At 31.5% G+C, this 22,739-nt stretch overlaps 1 protein-coding gene and 1 long non-coding RNA gene across 3 annotated transcripts in view; one reads left to right on the top strand and one right to left on the bottom strand.

Moving 5' to 3' along the window:
• The window catches only part of LOC143230267 (uncharacterized), a 162,012-nt gene that overhangs the window by 63,575 nt on the left and 75,698 nt on the right, over nucleotides 1-22,739 (bottom strand). The window lies entirely within an intron of this gene.
• LOC143230261 (proton channel OtopLc-like) overlaps nucleotides 20,415-22,739 on the top strand; it is a 45,997-nt gene continuing 43,672 nt past the window's right edge. The window contains exon 1 of the mRNA XM_076463505.1: nucleotides 20,415-20,466. Coding sequence (XP_076319620.1) covers nucleotides 20,435-20,466 — 32 coding nt within the window. The 5' untranslated portion in view covers nucleotides 20,415-20,434. The remainder of the gene's footprint in view (nucleotides 20,467-22,739) is intronic.

Below are 22,739 nucleotides of genomic sequence, written 5' to 3'. Positions count from 1 at the left end.
TGTGATTAGTCATACATTACTGTAACAGAAACCCCAGGTTAACAGTTGACATATATTCAGTGTGATTAGTCATACATTAATGTAATAGAAACCCCAGGTTAACAGATGATATACATTCAGTGTGATTAGTCATACATTACTGTAAGAGAAACCCCAGGTTAACAGTTGACATACATTCAGTGTGATTAGTCATACATTACTGTAACAGAAACCCCAGGTTAACAGATGATATACATTCAGTGTGATTAGTCATACATTACTGTAACAGAAACCCCAGGTTAACAGATGATATACATTCAGTGTGATTAGTCATACATTACTATAAGAGAAACCCAAGGTTAACAGATGATATACATTCAGTGTGATTAGTCATACATTACTGTAACAGAAACCCCAGGTTAACAGATGATATACATTCAGTGTGATTAGTCATACATTATGTAATAGAAACCCCAGGTTAACAGATGATATACATTCAGTGTGATTAGTCATACATTACTGTAAGAGAAACCCCAGGTTAACAGATGATATACATTCAGTGTGATTAGTCATACATTACTGTAAGAGAAACCCCAGGTTAACAATTGACATACGTTCAGTGTGATTAGTCATACATTACTGTAACAGAAACCCCAGGTTAACAGATTGATATACATTCAGTGTGATTAGTCATACATTACTGTAAGAGAAACCCCAGGTTAACAGTTGACATACATTCAGTGTGTATTAGTCATACATTACTGTAACAGAAACCCCAGGTTAACAGATGATATACATTCAGTGTGATTAGTCATACATTACTGTAACAGAAACCCCAGGTTAACAGATGATATACATTCAGTGTCATTAGTCATACATTACTGTAACAGAAAACCCAGGTTAACAGATGATATACATTCAGTGTGATTAGTCATACATTACTATAAGAGAAACCCAAGGTTAACAGATGATATACATTCAGTGTGATTAGTCATACATTACTGTAACAGAAACCCAAGGTTAACAGATGATATACATTCAGTGTGATTAGTCATACATTACTGTAACAGAAACCCCAGGTTAACAGTTGACATACATTCAGTGTGATTAGTAATACATTACTGTAAGAGAAACCCCAGGTTAACAGATGATATACATTCAGTGTGATTAGTCATACATTAATGTAAGAGAAACCCCAGGTTAACAGTTGACATACATTCAGTGTGATTAGTCATACATTACTATAATAGAAACCCCAGGTTAACAGATGATATACATTCAGTGTGATTAGTCATACATTACTGTAACAGAAACCTCAGGTTAACAGTTGACATACATTCATTGTAATTAGTCATACATTACTGTAACAGAAACCCCAGGTTAACAGATGATATACATTCAGTGTGATTAGTCATACATTACTGTAAGAGAAACCCCAGGTTAACAGTTGATATACATTCAGTGTGATTAGTCATACATTAATGTAATAGAAACCCCAGGTTAACAGATGATATACATTCAGTGTCATTAGTCATACATTACTGTAACAGAAACCCCAGGTTAACAGACGATATACATTCAGTGTGATTAGTCATACATTACTATAAGAGAAACCCAAGGTTAACAGATGATATACATTCAGTGTGATTAGTCATACATTACTGTAAGAGAAACCCCAGGTTAACAGATGATATACATTCAGTGTGATTAGTCATACATTACTATAAGAGAAACCCAAGGTTAACAGATGATATACATTCAGTGTGATTAGTCATACATTACTGTAACAGAAACCCAAGGTTAACAGATGATATACATTCAGTGTGATTAGTCATACATTAATGTAAGAGAAACCCCAGGTTAACAGTTGAAATACATTCAGTGTGATTAGTCATACATTACTGTAACAGAAACCCCAGGTTAACAGATGATATACATTCAGTGTGATTAGTCATACATTACTGTAACAGAAACCCCAGGTTAACAGTTGACATACATTCAGTGTGATTAGTCATACATTAATGTAATAGAAACCCCAGGTTAACAGATATACATTCAGTGTGATTAGTCATACATTAATGTAAGAGAAACCCCAGGTTAACAGATGATATACATTCATTGTGATTAGTCATACATTACTGTAACAGAAACCCCAGGTTAACAGATGATATACATTCAGTGTGATTAGTCATACATTACTGTAACAGAAACCCCAGGTTAACAGTTGACATATATTCAGTGTGATTAGTCATACATTACATGTAACAGAAACCCCAGGTTAACAGATGATATACATTCAGTGTGATTAGTCATACATTACTGTAACAGAAACCCCAGGTTAACAGATGATATACATTCAGTGTGATTAGTCATACATTACTGTAACAGAAACCCCAGGTTAACAGTTGACATATATTTAGTGTGATTAGTCATACATTAATGTAATAGAAACCCCAGGTTAACAGATGATATACATTCAGTGTGATTAGTCATACATTACTATAAGAGAAACCCAAGGTTAACAGATGATATACATTCAGTGTGATTAGTCATACATTAATGTAACAGAAACCCCAGGTTAACAGATGATATACATTCAGTGTGATTAGTCATACATTACTGTAACTGAAACCCCAGGTTAACAGATCACATATATTCAATGTTATTAATGTCTATACGAAACTAACAGAAGACAGAGTCTTAGAGGTAAAAAAAAATCCTAAATGTTATTAAAGTCATGAAATAATGTAAAACCTAAGTTTGTTAAGTTAACAAAGTAACAGTTGTTAGGTGTAACTAAAGACATAAAATAATGTAAAATCTAAGTTTGTTAAGTTAACAAAGTAACAGTTCTTTGCTGTAACTAAAGACATAAAATAATGTAAAACCTAAGTTTGTTAAGTTAACAAAGTAACAGTTGTTAGGTGTAACTAAAGACATAAAATAATGTAAAATCTAAGTTTGTTAAGTTAACAAAGTAACAGTTGTTAGGTGTAACTAAAGACATAAACTAATGTAAAATCTAAGTTTGTTAAGTTTACAAAGTAACAGTTGTTAGGTGTAACTAAAGACATAAAATAATGTAAAACCTAAGTTTGTTAAGTTAACAAAGTAACAGTTAGGTGTAATTAAAGACATAAAATAATGTGAAACCTAAGTTTGTTAAGTTAACAAAGTAACAGTTGTTAGGTGTAACTAAAGACATAAAATAATGTAAAACCTAAGTTTGTTAAGTTAACAAAGTAACAGTTGTTATGTGTAATTAAAGACATAAAATAATGTGAAACCTAAGTTTGTTAAGTTAACAAAGTAACAGTTCTTAGCTGTAATTAAAGACATAAAATAATGTAAAACCTAAGTTTGTTAAGTTAACAAAGTAACAGTTGTTAGGTGTAACTAAAGACATAAAATAATGTAAAACCTAAGTTTGTTAAGTTAACAAAGTAACAGTTGTTATGTGTAATTAAAGACATAAAATAATGTAAAACCTAAGTTTGTTAAGTTAACAAAGTAACAGTTGTTATGTGTAATTAAAGACATAAAATAATGTAAAACCTAAGTTTGTTAAGTTAACAAAGTAACAGTTGTTAAGTGTAATTAAAGACACAAAATAATGTAAAACCTAAGTTTGCTTAGTTAACAAAGTAACAGTTCTTAAGTGTAATTAAAGACATGAAACTATGTGATACCTAAGTTCTTTATGTTATGATACTAATGATCTAATGTAATTGTTTCTATAGATATATGTTTTTATTCCAGGTGTTCTACTTGTACCTCTATTGTGGAAGTATCCTATTCTTGCTCTATGTCTATATATTTGTTTTACGCCGTGGGAACAAACGAAAGTCAAGGTTCAGCACCAGTTCTGGTTTATTTATAAAAAAGTTGTTTAAACGTGTGTTACCTTTACCAAGGAACACCAGTTGTAGCAGCTTGAGCACCAATGGTAGTATCAGTGGACAGAAAAGAAAGTTTGAACATGCGCCACACTGTGGCAGTTTTTACCTTCGCCTCGGTGCTGTAGGTAAGTTAGGTTCGAGGCTTGATTTCTGTGTAGTCTGGGTAACTCTGTTTTAAATGCCAAAGATTACACTGAGATGTCTTGACCATATTTAAAATCTTTAAAAGAGTCATCATTTGGGATATATTATTGTTGCTTGTCATGTCCAAGATTTTAAAGATTACCAATTTAATCGTGAATATCGAATTAAGTTATTATTATATATTTTTCATACTTATATCTAAGGTGAAAACTAATTAAACTTTGTGAATCTTTGTTTGAGATTAAAACACTTTCCGTACTTATATTTGAAGTTAACTGTTATCCTTTTGATGTTTAGTTAAGGTAATCTCATTACAGTATTTGTGTAGTTAAAGGTAATTTGTGTGAGATATGTTCTTGACACAGTCAAAGCTGGTATTACTTTGTTTATATATATTTTTGTATTTTCAGCATTTGGTATAGGTAGCATGATTTATTCTGCGCTAGAATTTGGACAGTTTTTCGAAATAGATTCCAGTTCTCTTTGCTATAATTTGTTGTATGGACTTACTCCATGTACTCGAATGGCATTCACTTTTATCCAGATGTATTTCATATTTCTAAACTCAAGGGTAAGTGTTACAATTTTTATCTGTATGTTATTACATTGTTACCTTCTGTTGTTAATTTGTTATATATTTGTTTAATTATCTTTCTGTTGTTACACTATCTTCTGTTGCTACATTGTCATATGTTTGGTGTTCCATTGTCATTTGTTACTACATGTTATTTGTATGTTGTTATATTGTCATATACGTTTTACACGGAAACTATCAAAGAAAGCATCATACTTTAACAACTAGTTCAGAAACTTACTTTTACTCTAAGTTTTATCTGTGAAAGTTTGAACTTAGCACAGGGTGTTTCAAATCCGTATTACACCGTGTGTATAAATCAATCTTTCCTCGTTTTCAATAACAGCAGTGTAAGTGACCAATGCTCTAACATGTTGTCTGGTTTCTAAGGCAGCTAGTTGGGTTTAGGTTTGACCTGATGATATTATAATAGTTGAAGTTAGGGTTAGAGTATGACTGGAAATGACTAAACACCCTATCCCATGCTGAAAAACTGTCCAGGACACGACTTGCGGTTCTCAATGTGTGTCTGGTGAACCCACGTCTAGTTTGTAACATCCTTTGAGGTGTGTTCATGGAACTGAAATACTCTCGATTCCATGTTATTGTCTAATGCTATTAAACGTGTGTCAGCTGATGTAACGCGTGTTCGATTTGTAACTAAGAAATCTCATGTTTCTTAGTCGTACGGTTGACTGTTTTTATTTGCTGGACTAACTAACCTTTACCATTTCAGTAACTGTGGTTTTCTCATCCCACTAACTTCACCCATGGTATTATTATCTCCTAACTTCTACCATACTATTTCCATCCCGATGTCTCCAATTGTGGTATTACTTTCTGGCTAAATAAACTTTGATGTTACTTTGTAGTCCGTTACATTTGTAATTTCTGTTTTCGCCTACACGATATTTTATACTTGTAATGGGATAAGAGGCCATGTCAGAGACCCATTTATTTTTGAGGCACAAGAAAGCAATTAGTCAGCAGTACCCGCCGCCTAAAGTGCCTACTCTTAATGTAATAACGGAATTGGCTGTCTATCTTATAACACACCCACGACTGAAACTGCAGGATATTTTTGTTAGTATCGCGTCTCAAACCGCTGAGTCACTTGTATCCATATAAACGTAATAACTAACACAACAATGATACTTTCAAGGAGAAACTATCGACTCCAGGAAGACGAGAATGTATAAAAACTATCCAGTTAAATCCAGAAAGATCCTGTTCACCATCTCCCTTTCACATTCTCATGAAAAGTTTCGAAACTTGTTATCGTACAACAAACCCCATGGATTTCAAAGTCCATGTTCTAATTTATCACTTGAGTGCTCTGCTAAACAGAAGATTTGTTCATTGTCTTCATATGTGTTGAATACGATATGAACAAAAATCTTTTCTTATTTTTTTGGAGCTGGCATGGTTTACTGAGGTCTACTGTACGTGGAACACGTGTGTACTACTTGTTTATAACTATGACATCCCACTGTTCTTTCTACTGACTGGTTTCCTTTCCTCTGGTCAGTTGCCCTAAGTTAGGGAGTTGGTTGTTTCTCAGACTTGGTCAAGGAGATCAGGTGTAGTTTATATTAAAAATATAACGAGTTTTTAATATCAACACCACGTCTAAAGTGGACACTTAAAGATAGCAACTATTGAAACCATCAATCAATGTTACAACACTAACTGTTGAAACCATCGGACAATCATATAACGCCAAGCATTGAAACCATCGGACAGTCATACAATACCAATCGTTGAAACCGTCAGACAGTCATACAAGTTGTTGAAACCGTCAGACGGTCATACTACACCAGTTGTTGAAACCGACAGACAGTCATACAAGTTGTTGAAACCGACAGACGGTCATACAACACCAGTTGTTGAAACCATCGGATAGTATGACAATACGTGTCAGATAGTATGACAACACGTGTCAGATAGTATGACAACACGTGCCAGATAGTATGACAACACGTGCCAGATAGTATGACAACACGTGTCAGATAGTATGACAACACGTGTCAGATAGTATGACAACACGTGTCAGATAGTATGACAATACGTGTCAGATAGTATGACAACACGTGTCAGATAGTATGGCAATACGTGTCAGAATGAAACTTTATAAAACTTTCAACGGAGTCATGGTTGAAACCATCGGATAGTATGACAACACGTGTCAGATAGTATGGCAATACGTGTCAGAATGAAACTTTATAAAACTTTCAACGGAGTCATGGTTGAAACCATCGGATAGTATGACAATACGTGTCAGATAGTATGACAATACGTGTCAGATAGTATGACAACACGTGTCAGAATGAAACTTTATAAAACTTTCAACTAAGTCATGGCGATGTTCACTAGAATTTTATTTACTAACACTTATGATTACTTTTCCTACAGATGGCCATCAACAAATACAAAACTCTAGCAAGGTTCGGACTGATGCACATGATCGCAACTAACCTGAGTGTCTGGCTACACGTGCTGGTGCAGGAGACCAAGCACGAGATCGTAACCCTCATCAATCCAAATCACACTGACCTTATCCCGTCGTTTGTACTGGAGATGAAAGACATGTTACGTAAGTAGAGATGTACAGTTAAGTGACAGTGATTTGTGAAGTTGCTCCTCTTTTCCTAGTTAAGGTCCTATCCACCAGGTGGTAGCACCGATATATACTTTTTAAAGTTTTATTTTCTGATAACTAAACATTACTTGTGTCTGTTTACTCAGTAAATAATATAGTTACTAAAAATAAAGTAGGTTCAGTGCCGTTACATAAAAAGTTTCAGCCATTTTAAGCTGAAACCCGCACATTAAAAGTAATTTTAAACTAACTTTCTATCAAATTTCACAAACTTTTGTTTATCTAAACAAACAGTCGCGTGCGGACATTGTATTGCTAACGAAATAAAATACAACAATTCAATTATTCATCCTCCTCTCCAGTGTCTCAGCGGCAAGTCTGAAGGATATAGTACACTAAAATTTGGGTTTCGATGTTAGTGGTGGACACAGCACAGATAGCCCATTGTGTAGGTTTGTGATTAATAAAAAAACAGACAACTTTTCTTGTCTTCAAAACTGATCTAAATTTAACTTAAAATGATGTAAGATCTTTGTTTGTTTGTTGTTAAACACGAAGCTACATAATGAACTATCTCTACTGTACCCCTCTCGGTACTGAACCATGACTTTTAGCGTTAAGAGCCTCATACGTGGAGCTGAATCAGCGGGAGTCATGGATATTTTAGTGAAAAACATAAAGTATTACAAAAACAAGCATTTCGGCTACATTCTTTCAGTCTTTACGAATTAAACCAACTTAGATTTGCATTTTGAACTTCGTATAGTCAATACAATTTAGATTTGTATTTTTCCTCTTTATCCACGCTAAAATTCCACGTTCGATTCCCCTCGGTGGACTAAGAGAATAGTTCGATGTGGTTTTGCTATAAGAAAATGCACACACACGTCTTTACCAAATTGGCCCGCCATGGCCAGATACTTAGGGCGGTCGAGTATTAATCTGAGGGTTGCGGGTTTGAATCCTTCTCACACCAAACATGCTCCCCTTTCAACCGTGTGTACATTATAATGTGATGATCAATCCTACTATTCGTTTGTAAAATAATGGCCCAAGAATTGGCGGTGGATGGTGATGATTACCTGCCTTCCCTCCAGTCTTACATTGCTAAATTAGGGACCACTAGTGCAGATAGTCCTCGTGTAGCTTTGCGCGAAATTCAAAACAAAGAAATCTTTGTCTAGGCAGTATAAATTAAATCTCTGTTTTCATTTTCATCTTATCAGTTCCAAGTTTATTATGTATTTTCATGTTTACCTGACCAATACAAGTTATAATTATATCCTTGTCTTTCGTTATCAGTCCACATTCGTCTGTTCTGTTGTTTTAATTACAAGGGTTCATGATAACAATTTTTAACAGTTTCCTTCGTTTTTCTCATTAAAGTTTCTTTCCGCTAGATGGAGAGCACAGTTTGGCGGAGCGATCAGTGGGTCATGAAGTGTACGTGGGTCAGGACTGTAGACGCACGAACATCCTCGGACAGTTGGTCCAAGACGCAAGCTCTTTTCTCTTCCCGTGTACCATTGAGTACAGTCTGATCTGTGCCGCCATCTTGTATATCATGTGGAAGAACATTGGGAAGACAAACAGTCGATCAGAGACCTCTGGCGGCCAGTCTTCTCGTCATCGAGATCATTACACTGTAGACTGTACGAAAGCCAACAAAGGCCTCTTCACGGGGATCATGGTCCTTGTATCTGCTATCATCAGTTTGATTCTGTTTTTTGTACTAATAAGTAAAGAATCATATAAAAACATGGCGGTTATGGAAGTTCACGTCGTGGAACTCGCGCTTTACACGCTCACGTCCTTAGCCGTCATTGTAGCACTAGTACAGGTCAGAAGGCTAAAATATAACCCAAACAGAGGCGAAGAACTGGACAACATTCTGTTGATAATAGCTCAGGGCGGACTGTATCTTTTCACAATGTTCAATATCATCGGTGGACACTTCACTATGGACCAGAACACTGTGTTGGTGCTGTTGTCTGCGCTAGCCTGCTTGATCCAGGGCACTTTACAAACTATTTTTATTCTAGACGCTTCCCGCCGCTACTGTAGGAACAGTGACCAGATGAGAAAAAGCCAGGTCGCGAGATGGTCACTTTTCTTCTGGTTTGTAATTTCGCCATGTGGTCCATCAACACTTTAGAGACCCGCCGGGCAGACTCCAACCCAGTCCAGATGAACTTTTACGGATTCTGGGCTTGGACAATCATTACCCACGTCACTACCCCATTAACCATATTCTTCCGATTTCACTCGACTGTGTGTCTGTGTGATATCTGGAAACGGAGTTATAAAGTGAGGTCTGAGTTATGAAGAAATTCGGTGTTTACACTAACTGAATGTTTCCGTCCACGTAGAGAGAAGAAACATCGTGACTGACAAACTTGGAGTTAGATGGACTAGTTCAGTGAAGTTATATTACACATATACACCAGACTGATTGGTTTTATTTGTTTAGGTTTACTCTTCAGTTACTCACGAAATTAGACAAGAAACACGTTATTTATGTTATTTTACCGAAAATTTAGTTAGTGATTTCTTGTTTTAAAAACGTTTTGACAAGAAAACAAAGAAATGTGGTTGACCTCAGTTCTAACGCGATAAGAAATTGAAGTATGTAACATAAAGACCTGCAATGGGAAGGTGGAGCACAAAGTACTTTCTCTGGTCAAGTCCAAGGTTCGATTTGATACCAGAGATTAATTTGTATGTAACGTTGTTGTTGTACACAGAACATTGATTGAAGTTGTTTGTTTATGTTGTTGTTCTTATTTTCTGAACTCTTAGACAGCATATAAAACTACTATTGTCAGCGCGGATAGCCTTATAGCTTAAACTCCGACCAACCACTCAACGAACAGTCGTTATCCGTGTGACAATATACAAAAGAATATTTTGTATATTACAAATAAGACGGAGTGTTTACGGTGGATTATGTCCAACTGTTAAATTCATACACTCAGTGGTAGAAAACCTAATGTGACAAGAAACAACTCTGTCTAAACGTACGTTACAGCTCACGGCTTTGTCACTCCGATAAGGAGAATTAAAAAAACAAGTAATTAAATCTACCTTATGACTTCTTTATATTGTCAAATAGTTAGTAATTATTGGAGTGAAACTCCAAATTTATTGCCCTTATAACGACAAACGCGAATTCAACACATATATAAACTGTAACGTAAGAAGCCGGTATACCATCTTTCCGTGCTAGCAGACAATTTTGTTTGATTTCGGTTTGTCAAAAATTCTTTGTTCTGGAACATGAGATGTCATTCCGTGCACAAGATCAGCAAGCTAAATACGGAGTGAATTATTTTACTCAAAATAAACAATTATTTTTTCATTTACTGATAATTTTGAAACACGAAACAGTTATTAATCGTTACGTATATGTAGTTTAAGTTAAAAATAATTCATGTAAACCAAACAATATTAAATAAACAATATAGTTCTTCATACGGAAATACCAGTATCAAATACTTACTTAATTTTTACTTTTAACTATAAAGAATTCTTAAAGAATATTTCATATCCTCGCTTCGAACAACATTTTCAACCACGTGTTTATGGGTAAGATGATTGTCCTCTATCTTAATATTACATCCATATATTATATGTGTCGTTACATTGTAGAACTACAACAGGGGTGTTGATAAAACTGATTCATTTTAAGTCTTACTAATTGTTACTGAGTATTCTGAAGAAACATTTTACATTTTATATAATTTAATATAATTAACATTTGAAATGGTGTATACTTGATAATTTAATATAATTAATACTTGAAACTATAGATACTTGATAATTTAACATAATGAATACTTGAAACCGTAGACACTTAGTAAATATAATTAATACTTGAAACTGTAGATACTTCATAAATATAATTAATAGTTTAAACTGTAGATACTTGATGATTTAATATAATTAATACTTGAAACTATAGATACTTGACAATTTAATATAATTACTACTTAAAACTGTCGATGATTGATAAATATAACTAACACTTGAAACTGTAGATGCTTCACAATTTAATATAATTAATAAATGAAACTGTAGATAGTTGTCAATTTAATATAATTAACACTTGAAACTGTCGATGCTTGGTAAATATAAGTAATACTTGAAACTGTTAATACTTGACACTTGTATATTGTAAATTGTAGATACTTGATAATTTAATATAATTACCACTTGAAACTGTAGATACTTAGCAAGTTGGTAATATTAACACTTGAAAAAGTTGATACTTCATAAATATTATTAACACTTGAAAACGTAGATACTTCATGAATATACTTAACACTTGAAATCATAGAAAGTCGGTATATGTAATTAATACTTGAAACTGTAGATACTTTATACATATAATTAGCACTTGAAACCGTAGACTCTTGGTAAATATAATTAATACTTGAAAATGTTCATACTTCATAAATATCATTAACACTTGAAACCGTACATACATTGATAATATAGTTAATACTTAACACAGTCGATACTTGAAAATTTAATATAATTAATACTTGAAACTGCACATACTTGGTAAATATAATTAATACTTGATACTGTCGACACATCACAATTTAATATCATTCATACATGAAACTGTAGGTACTTCACAATTTAATATAATTAACACTTGAAACTAACTGTAGATACTTGGTAAATATAATTAACACTTGAAATCGTAAATACTTGATAATTTAATATAATTAATAGATCAAAATATAGATAATTCATTATTTGAAACTGTGCATATATGACAATTCAATATCATTAATATTTGAAACTGTTGATATTTGACAATTTATAATACGTAATACTAGAAATTGTTGATGGTTGATAATTTAATTTAATTAACACTTAAAGAGGTTGATACTTCATAAACATAATTAAGAGTTGAAACTGTAGATACTTCACAATGAAATATAATTACAACTTGAAAACGTAAATACTTTATAAATATACTTAACACTTGTTGAAATTTCACAGTTTAATATAATTAATACTAAAAACTATAGATATTTTACAATTTAATATAATTAATAATTAAAACTGTCGATATTTGACAATTTAATATAATTAACACTTAAAACTGTCGATATTTGACAATTTAATACAATTAATTAAAACTAGATAGTTGACAGTTTAATATAATTAACACTTGAAACTGTAGACACTTGACAATTTAATATAATTAAAAGCTGAAAACGTTGATACTTCAAAAATATAATTAAAAATTGGAACTGGAGATACTTGACAATTTAATATAATTTATACTCTAAATTGTAGGTACCACAGAATTTGATATAATTAACACTTGAGACTGTACATATTAAACAATTTAGTGTAATTAACACTTGAAACTCTAGATACTTGATAAATATAACTTATACTTGAAACTGTCGATATTTGATAATTTAATATATTTAATACTTCAATTTCTAGATACTTGACAATTTAATATAACTAATACTTGAAACTGTCGGTACTTGACAATTTGATATAATTAACACTTGAAATAGTAGATATTTCACAATTCAGTATAATTAACAATTGAAACTAAGGATATTGGACAATTTCATATAATTAACACTTGAAACTGTAGATAATTGACAATTTATTATAATTAACACTTGGCATAGTAGATGTTTGAAAAATCAATATAATTAACACTTGAAACTAAAGATATTTTAGAATTTCATATAATTAATACTTGAAACTGTAAATAATTGACAATTTAATAAAATTAAGACTTGAAAACATTGATACTTCACAAATATAATTAACACTTGAAAACGTAGGTACTTCAAGAATATAATAAACAGTTTAATCTGCAGTTACTTGACAATTTAATGTAATTAATACTTGAAACTGTCGATATTTTACTATTTAATATAATTAATACATGAATTTTTAGATACTTGACAATTTAATATAATTAATACTTGAAATTATCGGTACTTGAGAATTTAAAATAATTAACAACTGAAACAGTAGATATTTGACAATTTAATATAATTAACACTTAAACTGTAGATACTTGATAATATAAAAAAAAATTTGGAAACTGTAGATACTTGACAGTTTAGTATAATAAACACTTCAAACTGTAGATACTTGACAATTTAATGCAATTAGTTCTTCAAACTGAAGATACTTGATAATTTGATATAATTAACACTTGAAGCTGTAAATACTTCACAATTTAATGTAATTAAGAGTTGAAAACGTTGATACTTCATGAATATAACTAACACTTGAAAAGAGAGATATTTTAAATATATAATTAACAGTCAAAATTGTAGATATTAGACAATTTAATATAATTATCACTTGAAACTGCAGATACTTGGTAAATATAAATAATACTTCAAACTGTCGATTTATGACAATTTGATATAATAAATACTTAAAACTGTCAATATTTGAAAATTTAATCTAGTTAACACTTAAAACTGTAGCTACATGACTATAATTAAAACTTTAAACCATATATACTTTATAATTAATAAATGAATACTTGAAACTGTAGATACTTGACAATTTAATATAATTAACACTTGGACACGTAAATAGTTGAAAAAATAATTAACAGTTTAAACTGTAGATAACTGAAAATTTAATATAATTAAAAATTGAAATTGTAGGTACAAGAAAATTTAATATAATTCACACTTGAAACTGTAGATACTTGATAATTTAATATAATTAACAATTATAGCAGTGTATATTTCAAAATTCAATATAAATAACAATTGAAACTGAGGATATTTCACAATTTCATACAATTAATACTTGAAACTGTGGGTACTTGACAATTTAATATAATTAACACTTGAAACAGTAGATATTTAAAAATTCAATATAATTAACACTTGAATCTGAGGATATTTGAGAATTTCATATAATTAATATTTGAAACTGTAGATACTTTACACTATAATATAATTAATACTTAAAATTCTAGGTACCAGACAATTTAATGTAATTAACAGTTCAAACTGTAGATACTTGATAATTTAATGTAATTAATACTTGAAACTGTGGATACTTGATAATTTAATGTAATTAGTACTTGAAATTGTCGATACATAACAATTAAATATATAATTAATATATGAAACTGTAGATACTTGACAATTTAATATAATTAACACCTGAACCTGTCGGTACTTGACAATTTAATATAATTAACACTTGAAACAGTTGATATTTGAAAATTCAATATAATTAACACTTGAAACTGAGGACATTGACAATTTAATGTAATTAATACTTGAAACTGTACATAATTTATTAATACTTTAAAACGTTGTTACTTCATAAATATAATTAACAATTGAAAACGTAGATACTTCAAAAAATAATTAACAGTTTAATCTGTAGATACTTGAAAATTTAATATAATCAATACTTGAATTTGTAGGTACTAGACAATTTAATGTAATTCACACTTGAAACTGTTGATACTTGATGATTTAATATAATTAATACTTGACAACTGTCGATAAATGAGAATTAAATATATATTTAATATATGAAACTGTAGATACTTGTCAGTTAAATTTTATTTATACTTAAAACTGTCGATATTTGAGAGTTTAATATATTTAATACTTCAATTTCTAGACACTTGACAATTTAATATAATTGACACTTGAAACAGTAGATATTTGACAATTCAATATAATTAAAAATTGAAACTGAGGATATTTGAGAATTTCATATAATTAATACTTGAAACTGTAGATACTTAACAATTTAACATAATTAACACCTGAACCTGTCGGTACTTGACAATTTAATATAATTAACACTTAAAACAGTGAATATTTGGAAATTCAATATAATTAACACTTGAAACTGAGGACATTGACAATTTAATATAATTAATACTTGAAACTGTACATAATTGATAAGTTAATAAAATTAAGACCTGAAAACGTTGTTATTTTATAAATATAATTAAAAATTGAAAACGTAGATACTTCAAAACATAATTAACAGTTTGAACTGTAGATACTTGAAAATTTAATATAATTAATACTTGGCAACTGTCGATAATTGAGAATTAAATATATAATTAATATATGAAACTGTAGATACTTGACAATATAATATAATTAATACTTTGTCAATATTTGAAACAGTAGATATTTCACAATTTAGTATAATTACACTTCAAACTGTAGATACTTGACAATTTAATATAATTCACACTAGAAACTGCAAGTACTTGATAATTTAATATAATTAATACTATCGATACATGACAATTAAATATACCATTAATATATGAAGCTGAAGATAATTGACAATTTCATACAATTAATACTCGAAACTGTGGGTACTTGACAATTTAATATAATTAACACTTGAAACTGAGGATATTTGAGAATCTCATATAATTATTACTTGAAACTGTAGATACTTGATAATTTAATATAATTAATACTTGAAACTGTCGATACATGATAATTAAATATAGAATTAATATATGAAACTGTAGATACTTGTCAATTAAATATAATTTTTACTTGAAACTGTCGATATTTGACAATTTAATATATTTAGTACTTGAATTTCTAGATGCTTAACAATTTAATATAATTAATACTTGAAACTGTCGGTACTTGACAATTCAATATAATTAATACTTAAAAAGTATCGATATATGACAATTTAATATAATTATCAGTTGAAACTGTAAATACTAGACAATTTAATATAATTAACACTAGAAAATGTAGATACTAGGTAAATATAATTAACACTTAAAACCGTAAATATTTCATAATTTAATATAACTAATACTTGAAACTGTAGATGATACTTGATCATTTAATATAATTAAAACTTGAAATTCTCGATACACGACAATTAAATATATAATTAATATATGAAACTTTAAATACTTGACAATTTATAATAATTAATACTTGAAACTGTCGATATTTGACAATTTAATATAATTAGTATTTGAAATTGTAGGTACCCGACAAATTAATGTAATTAATACTTGAAACTGTAGATGCTTGATAATTTAATATAATTAAAACTTGAAATTCTCGATACACGACAATTAAATATATAATTAATATATGAAACTTTAAATACTTGACAATTTATAATAATTAATACTTGAAACTGTCGATATTTGACAATTTAATATAATTAACACTTGAAAGCGTTGATACTTCTTAAATATAATTAATACTTGAAACAGTAGAATCTTGGTAAATATAATTAATACATGAAACTGTAGATACTTGACAATTTAATATAATTAATACTTAAAAACTCTCCATATTTGACAATTTGATATAATTAATACTTGAAACTGTTGATACTTGATAATTTAATATAAATAATACTTCAAACTGTATATACTTGATAATTTAATATAATTAACACTTGAAACTGTAGGTAATTGGTTAATTTTATTACTACTTGAAACTGTCGATACTTCACAATTTAATATACTTGAAAACGTAGATACTTTATTAATATAATTAACACTTAAAACCGTAGATACTTGGTAAATATAATTAATACATGATACTGTAGATACTTGACAATTTAATATAATTAATACTTGAAAATGTAGATACTTCATAAATATAATTAATACTTAAAACCGTAGATACTTGGTAAATATAATTAATACATGATACTGTAGATACTTGACAATTTTATATAATTAATACTTGAAAATGTAGATACTTCATAAATAAAATTAATACTTGAAACTGTAGATACTTCATAAATATAATTAACATTTGAAACTGTGGATATTTGGTAAAGATATTTAATACTTGATACTGTCGATACTTTACAATTTAATATAATTAATACATGATACTATAGATACCTCACAATTTAATATAATTGACACTTGAAACTGTGGATATTTGACAATTTAATATAATTACGCTTGAAACTGTTTGTTTTTTGTTTTTTGAATTTCGCGCAAAGCTACACGAACGCTATCTGCGGTAGCCGTCCCTAATTTAGCAGTGTAAGGCTAGAGGGAAGGCAGCTAGTCATCACCACCCACCGCCAACTCATGGGCTACTCTGTAACCAATGAATAGTGGGATTGATCGTAACATTATAAAGCCGCCATGGCTAAAAGAGCGAGCGTGTATTGTGTGACAGAGATTCGAACCCGCGATCCTCGGAATGTCTAAGATTAGAGAGAAGGCAGCTGGTCATCACCACCTAATTCCAGCTCTTTGGCTACTCTTTTACCAATGAATAGTGGGATTGACCGTCACCTTATAACGCCCCCACGGCGGAAAGGGCGGACATGTTTGATGTTACCGAGATTCGAATCGGTGACCCTCAGGTTACGTTAGAAAAGGACAATAAAAAGAAATGCTAACCAGATGCAGAGAAATAAAGACAGCGAAACACGTCTTCCATCACTGATAGATAAAAAGAAAGACATTTTACCAGCTTCTTGCCGTCACTGAAAACTACACAAAGAGAAAGACATTGAAAACGGCCTCTTACTCTAACTGGAAGCTACACAAAGAGAAAGACAATTATAAAGACCTCTTACTATAACTGAAAACTATACAAAGAGAAATACATTGTAATAGGCTTCTTACTATCACTGAAAACTACACAGAAAAAGACATGTAAAAAGGCCTCTTACTATCTCTGAAACGAGAGTTTTCCTAGAAACTCAATTTGTTTATTTCTATCCAACAGTTTATGTTAACAGAAACTGTCATTCCATGTAAATGAGTTGAACGGTTCTCCGTCTTTATCCGTACACAGATCGCCCGTCATGTACTTTCTCAGATAACGTGGAGAGTTTTTCGCAGGGTTATTCACGGTTCAAAGAAAGGGTCTTTGTCCCCTCACATCTGTCACTTGTCTTCTGTCACACGTGCTACGTTAACTACACGAGTATCATAAGGATTCCAGCTGGTCGTCATTTTGATTGTGTGTTCCACATGCTGTATTTCTGTAAGTCTTTCTCTCAGTCTTAGCTATGGAAAGACACTTCCGGCAGAAATGTATACCCAGCAAGAATATAATTACAGTGTACCAAAACGTTAGACCGAATAGCGTTTAGAACGTCGCTACTTCAGGCAAGTAGGCTTAACTTTGTAAATCTACACCAAATATCTCTCCTTGAAATTAAAACCTGGACTCAAATCCATATTTCATACTACCCCGTGTTCTGCCAGTGCTTCTGTTTCTCTGTGTTAACAAGTTACACAGGTGTAATATCAAATTAAAACGAAACGAAAAGGATAATTAATAATAGTAGCAGATGAAAATTTATTCAAATCTCTTAAATGTTCCCGTGTTTTAAAGGCATATAGAGACTTTCTATACATGTTAAACAGTGAAGCACGTAACTGGGTAATAATTAGTAGTAGTTAGTAAATGTCGCACCAGTCTAGGTATTAATTAGTAGAAGTTACTAGGTGTTACACCAGTTCAGGTAATAATTAGTAGTAGTTACTAGGTGTTACACCAGTTCAGGTAATAATTAGTAGTAGTTAGTAAATGTCGCACCAGTCTAGGTATTAATTAGTAGTAGTTACTAGGTGTTACACCAGTTCAGGTAATAATTAGTAGTAGTTAATAGATGTCGCGCCAGTCTAGGTATTAATTAATAGTAGTTACTAGGTGTTACACCAGTTCAGGTAATAATTAGTAGTAGTTAATAGATGTCGCACCAGTCTAGGTATTAATTAGTAGTAGTTACTAGGTGTTACACCAGTCCAGGTAATAATTAGTAGTAGTTAATAGATGTCGCACCAGTCTAGGTATTAATTAGTAGTAGTTACTAGGTGTTACACCAGTCCAGGTAATAATTAGTAGTAGTTAATAGATGTCGCACTAGTCTAGGTATTAATTAGTAGTAGTTACTAGGTGTTACACCAGTTCAGGTAATAATTAGTAGTAATTAATAAATGTCGCGCCAGTCTAGGTATTAATTAGTAGTTACTAGGTTTACACCAGTTCAGGTGTAGTACACCAGTCCAGGTAATAATTAGTAGTAGTTAATAGATGTCGCACCAGTCTAGGTATTAATTAGTAGTACTTACTAGGTGTTACACCAGTCCAGGTAATAATTAGTAGTAGTTAACAGATGTCGCACCAGTCTAGGTATTAATTAGTAGTACTTACTAGGTGTTACACCAGTCCAGGTAATAATTAGTAGTAGTTAATAGATGTCGCGCCAGTCTAGGTATTAATTAGTAGTAGTTACTAGGTGTTACACCAGTCCAGGTAATAACCAATAATAGTTACTAGATGTCACACCAGTCTAGGTAATAACAATAGTAGTTACTAGGTGTCACATCAATATAGGTAATAATCAGTAATAGTTACTGTGTGTCACATCACTCTGGGTAATAATCAGTAGTAGCTAATAGGTGTCGCACCAGTCTACGTAATAACAGTAGTAGTCAGGTCCACCGACAGTTTGGGAGATCGAAAGGGGGAACAGCTAATGTACCCTGGAAAATAAAACCTGGTTGTATCGTAAAGATACAACTTTAGGCTATAACTTTATTTTGACATAAAACGTTTAGTATTTTGGCTTTTATTTGCATATAGACATTTGCTACATTCAGAATAATAGATATAGGAGTTAAAGTAATAATTAATATATATTTGTTACTTTATGGGTTTAACAGATATATGTCGTTACTCTATTAACTTATACTGTGAGGTTAAAACGGCTGGTGCTATAATTTGTCCTGCTTTAGCAACTCCTTGCTGTCCTAATTTAGAATATTCTTTTTAATAAGTTCTTTAAAATGTTTAAAAACAAAGGCGCCCTCCATCGGTACAGCGATATATCTACTGACTTACAACTTTAGGAAGCTGGTTTCGATACACGTGCTGGGCAGAGCACGGATAGCCCATTGTGCAGCTTCACTAACAAACAACGAAAGAGAGAGAGAGAATGGGGCCCAGCAAATATCTTTACCCCGGGGCTCGTCCTGACTCTCGGCAGTCCTAATGGGAAACGATAGGTGTTGCACCACTAGGTGTCGCATGTGTTTAAATAATAGTCGGTACTAGGTATTACTTCACTTATTATATATTTCTATACACTTTGTTAACATTTAAACATTTCATTTCTAGTGTTTATAAATACGATTATTAATTGTTCTCATCGTAATTTTCCCACAAGAGGGCAGCAGATGGTAAGAGCATTATGTCAGAAACGTGAGACTTTGAAATGGACGAATTGAAGCCAGTGGAAAATAGTCGGTAAGTTCTAATTACCTCGTCATATTGATTTACAATTTATAATATTACTCAAGACATGAAAAAACGTCTTTGAATATAAGTTCGTAACTTCTACATTACAACCAAAACGAAGGAAAAGCAAACGGAAAGTGTGATATTTGTATTACACAAAACTTACAAACCACGTGTATTTCCAATTGCTATGTGTTCACCCATCGTGTTTTTCACTACGTATTTGCCCAAAACGTTTTGTTACAACGTGTTTACCAAACATATTATGTACATGCGAGTTATATAAACTTTTGCCGTAATGAACATATGTAATCCAACAATCTAGAATACTTCGATTTTAATATTGATGTACTTTTATATGTACTACTACTTATAACTCTCGGGTAAAAATCAATCGAGTACGAAAAAGGAACAAGAAACTATACGCAGTTACGTGACTAAAGTAAACATGACAACAGTTTGCGGCCATGTTGGAAGTAAACATTATTCGTGAAATCATGACCTCCGCTACGTAATCACCTACTTCTCTGTTAATTTTCAAGAATTCACTAGCTAGTTAGACAATATCTTGAAGTCAAGACGTGAGAAAAAGTGCAGAACAGTCGGTGTTGACAAATCCTTAATCCATCTGTCAGGATTGAGAATCGCACTTGATCCCAATTAGTCGACTGCAAACCTGAGACCCGTGTTAGGCCTAGAAAGCAACGGTAAAGTCGGACAGCTTGAGAATATAGATAACATGAATTGTTTGGTCCTGATAACATATCTTTACACTGGAAAGTTGTTTAAGGCCTATAAAAGCCTAGATTCTTACAAGTAGTTTGTGGCCAGCTGAGTTCACGATGTTAGACTGCGGAAGGTAAGCCGAACTTGTCTGTAGTGACTAGGCCTATGTTTATGTTACGTCAGTGGTAAATTTACAATCTAAATACACTAGGTAGTATTGTATCGCATTTTAACTCGTTCCTGTCTTGTAAGACTTCTTCCTGCAGTACACATTACTACATATTTTACACAAATAAGCCCGAATTTTAATACCACTTGTATTGACAATCCACATTTTTGACAAAACTTTTTATTATCGCCCACTGGGTCTCTCTATCTAGCACCGAATTTTTACAAACTATAGATTTTTATCGAGATCTGTGCAATGTAAGTGTAACAAGGTGCATTGTTTATACAAACAGTACTAACCAGATATAGAACCGTATAGTTTGTTGTACGACAGTGGTTTCCAAACCTTGCTAATGTTGTTTGGGTCTGCACGTTTTATCGCTGTTGACAGCCTGTTGTCCATTTGATTTTACCAATTGGATCTTTTGGAAACTTAAAAAGCGGTATTTCCAGGTCTTTTTATCTGGTTGTTTGTATAACTAATTGCCGAACAGTTGATTGTCATTTGAAATACTTGATATCAAATTCCAATAAGAGTAACTACATTGTGATTACTAGATTGTCTCTCTGCTACATCCAAAGTGGAGGTGTTTACTTTCCGGCTTACTGGTAATACCTGCGAGATGTTTCGCGCAAAAATTCTGTACTATTGTTAAAACACTAAGGTTATTTTCTTTGTCACCTCTTTCTATGTTCCAATCACATTTTGTTTTGTACTTAAAGTTAGATTGGTTATTCACTTAACAAACACTGTTATAAGTTACGTTATAAGTACACATCAGTTAATGTGCACCGTTATATGTGTGAATGAAGTAAGTTTAATTAATTAATGTACATTTTTATATTGGTAGATTTATTTTTATAGTTCTTTCAATTGAGATAATTGCGATAAAAAATAGGAAAATGACAACACCGTGTTAGACAACTAAACAAAAATTAAGCTTTGAAAAATAAAATTAATTCAATTTTATGTAGTTAAAAGAACAGTATATGATAGTTAGCCCGTGCGTGTATGCGTGATAGCTCAATCAGAAAACCCAACACTCCTATTGGTTAATTCTGCAGTAGTACTTTGCCATTTATAAAAGTGGAAAAGTGACTGACGTATTGAACATTAACTTTGAAGACAAACACATTAAATTACATCTTTATATTTCCTTGGCTAATAAATAACTCATTACTATTACATCTCAGTACAAATTCCAACAGGCGTCTAAAAATCTACAATTAGACAATTTGTACACGAAGCACGAGTTTCCGCTACATAATATACGACAACTAGTTTAAAGTCAATGTAACAACTTCATTCTATGCTTCACAACTAGCACATTGTGCGAAACAAATTACAGGTTTGAAATAATATACAAATATGCTTTAGAGACATATAC

This window comes from Tachypleus tridentatus, chromosome 10, assembly GCF_004210375.1.
Source record: "Tachypleus tridentatus isolate NWPU-2018 chromosome 10, ASM421037v1, whole genome shotgun sequence".
NCBI classification, from domain to species: Eukaryota; Metazoa; Arthropoda; class Merostomata; order Xiphosura; family Limulidae; genus Tachypleus; species Tachypleus tridentatus.
Note: the sequence above shows the minus strand (reverse complement) of the source record. Positions and strands in the feature narration are given on the sequence as shown.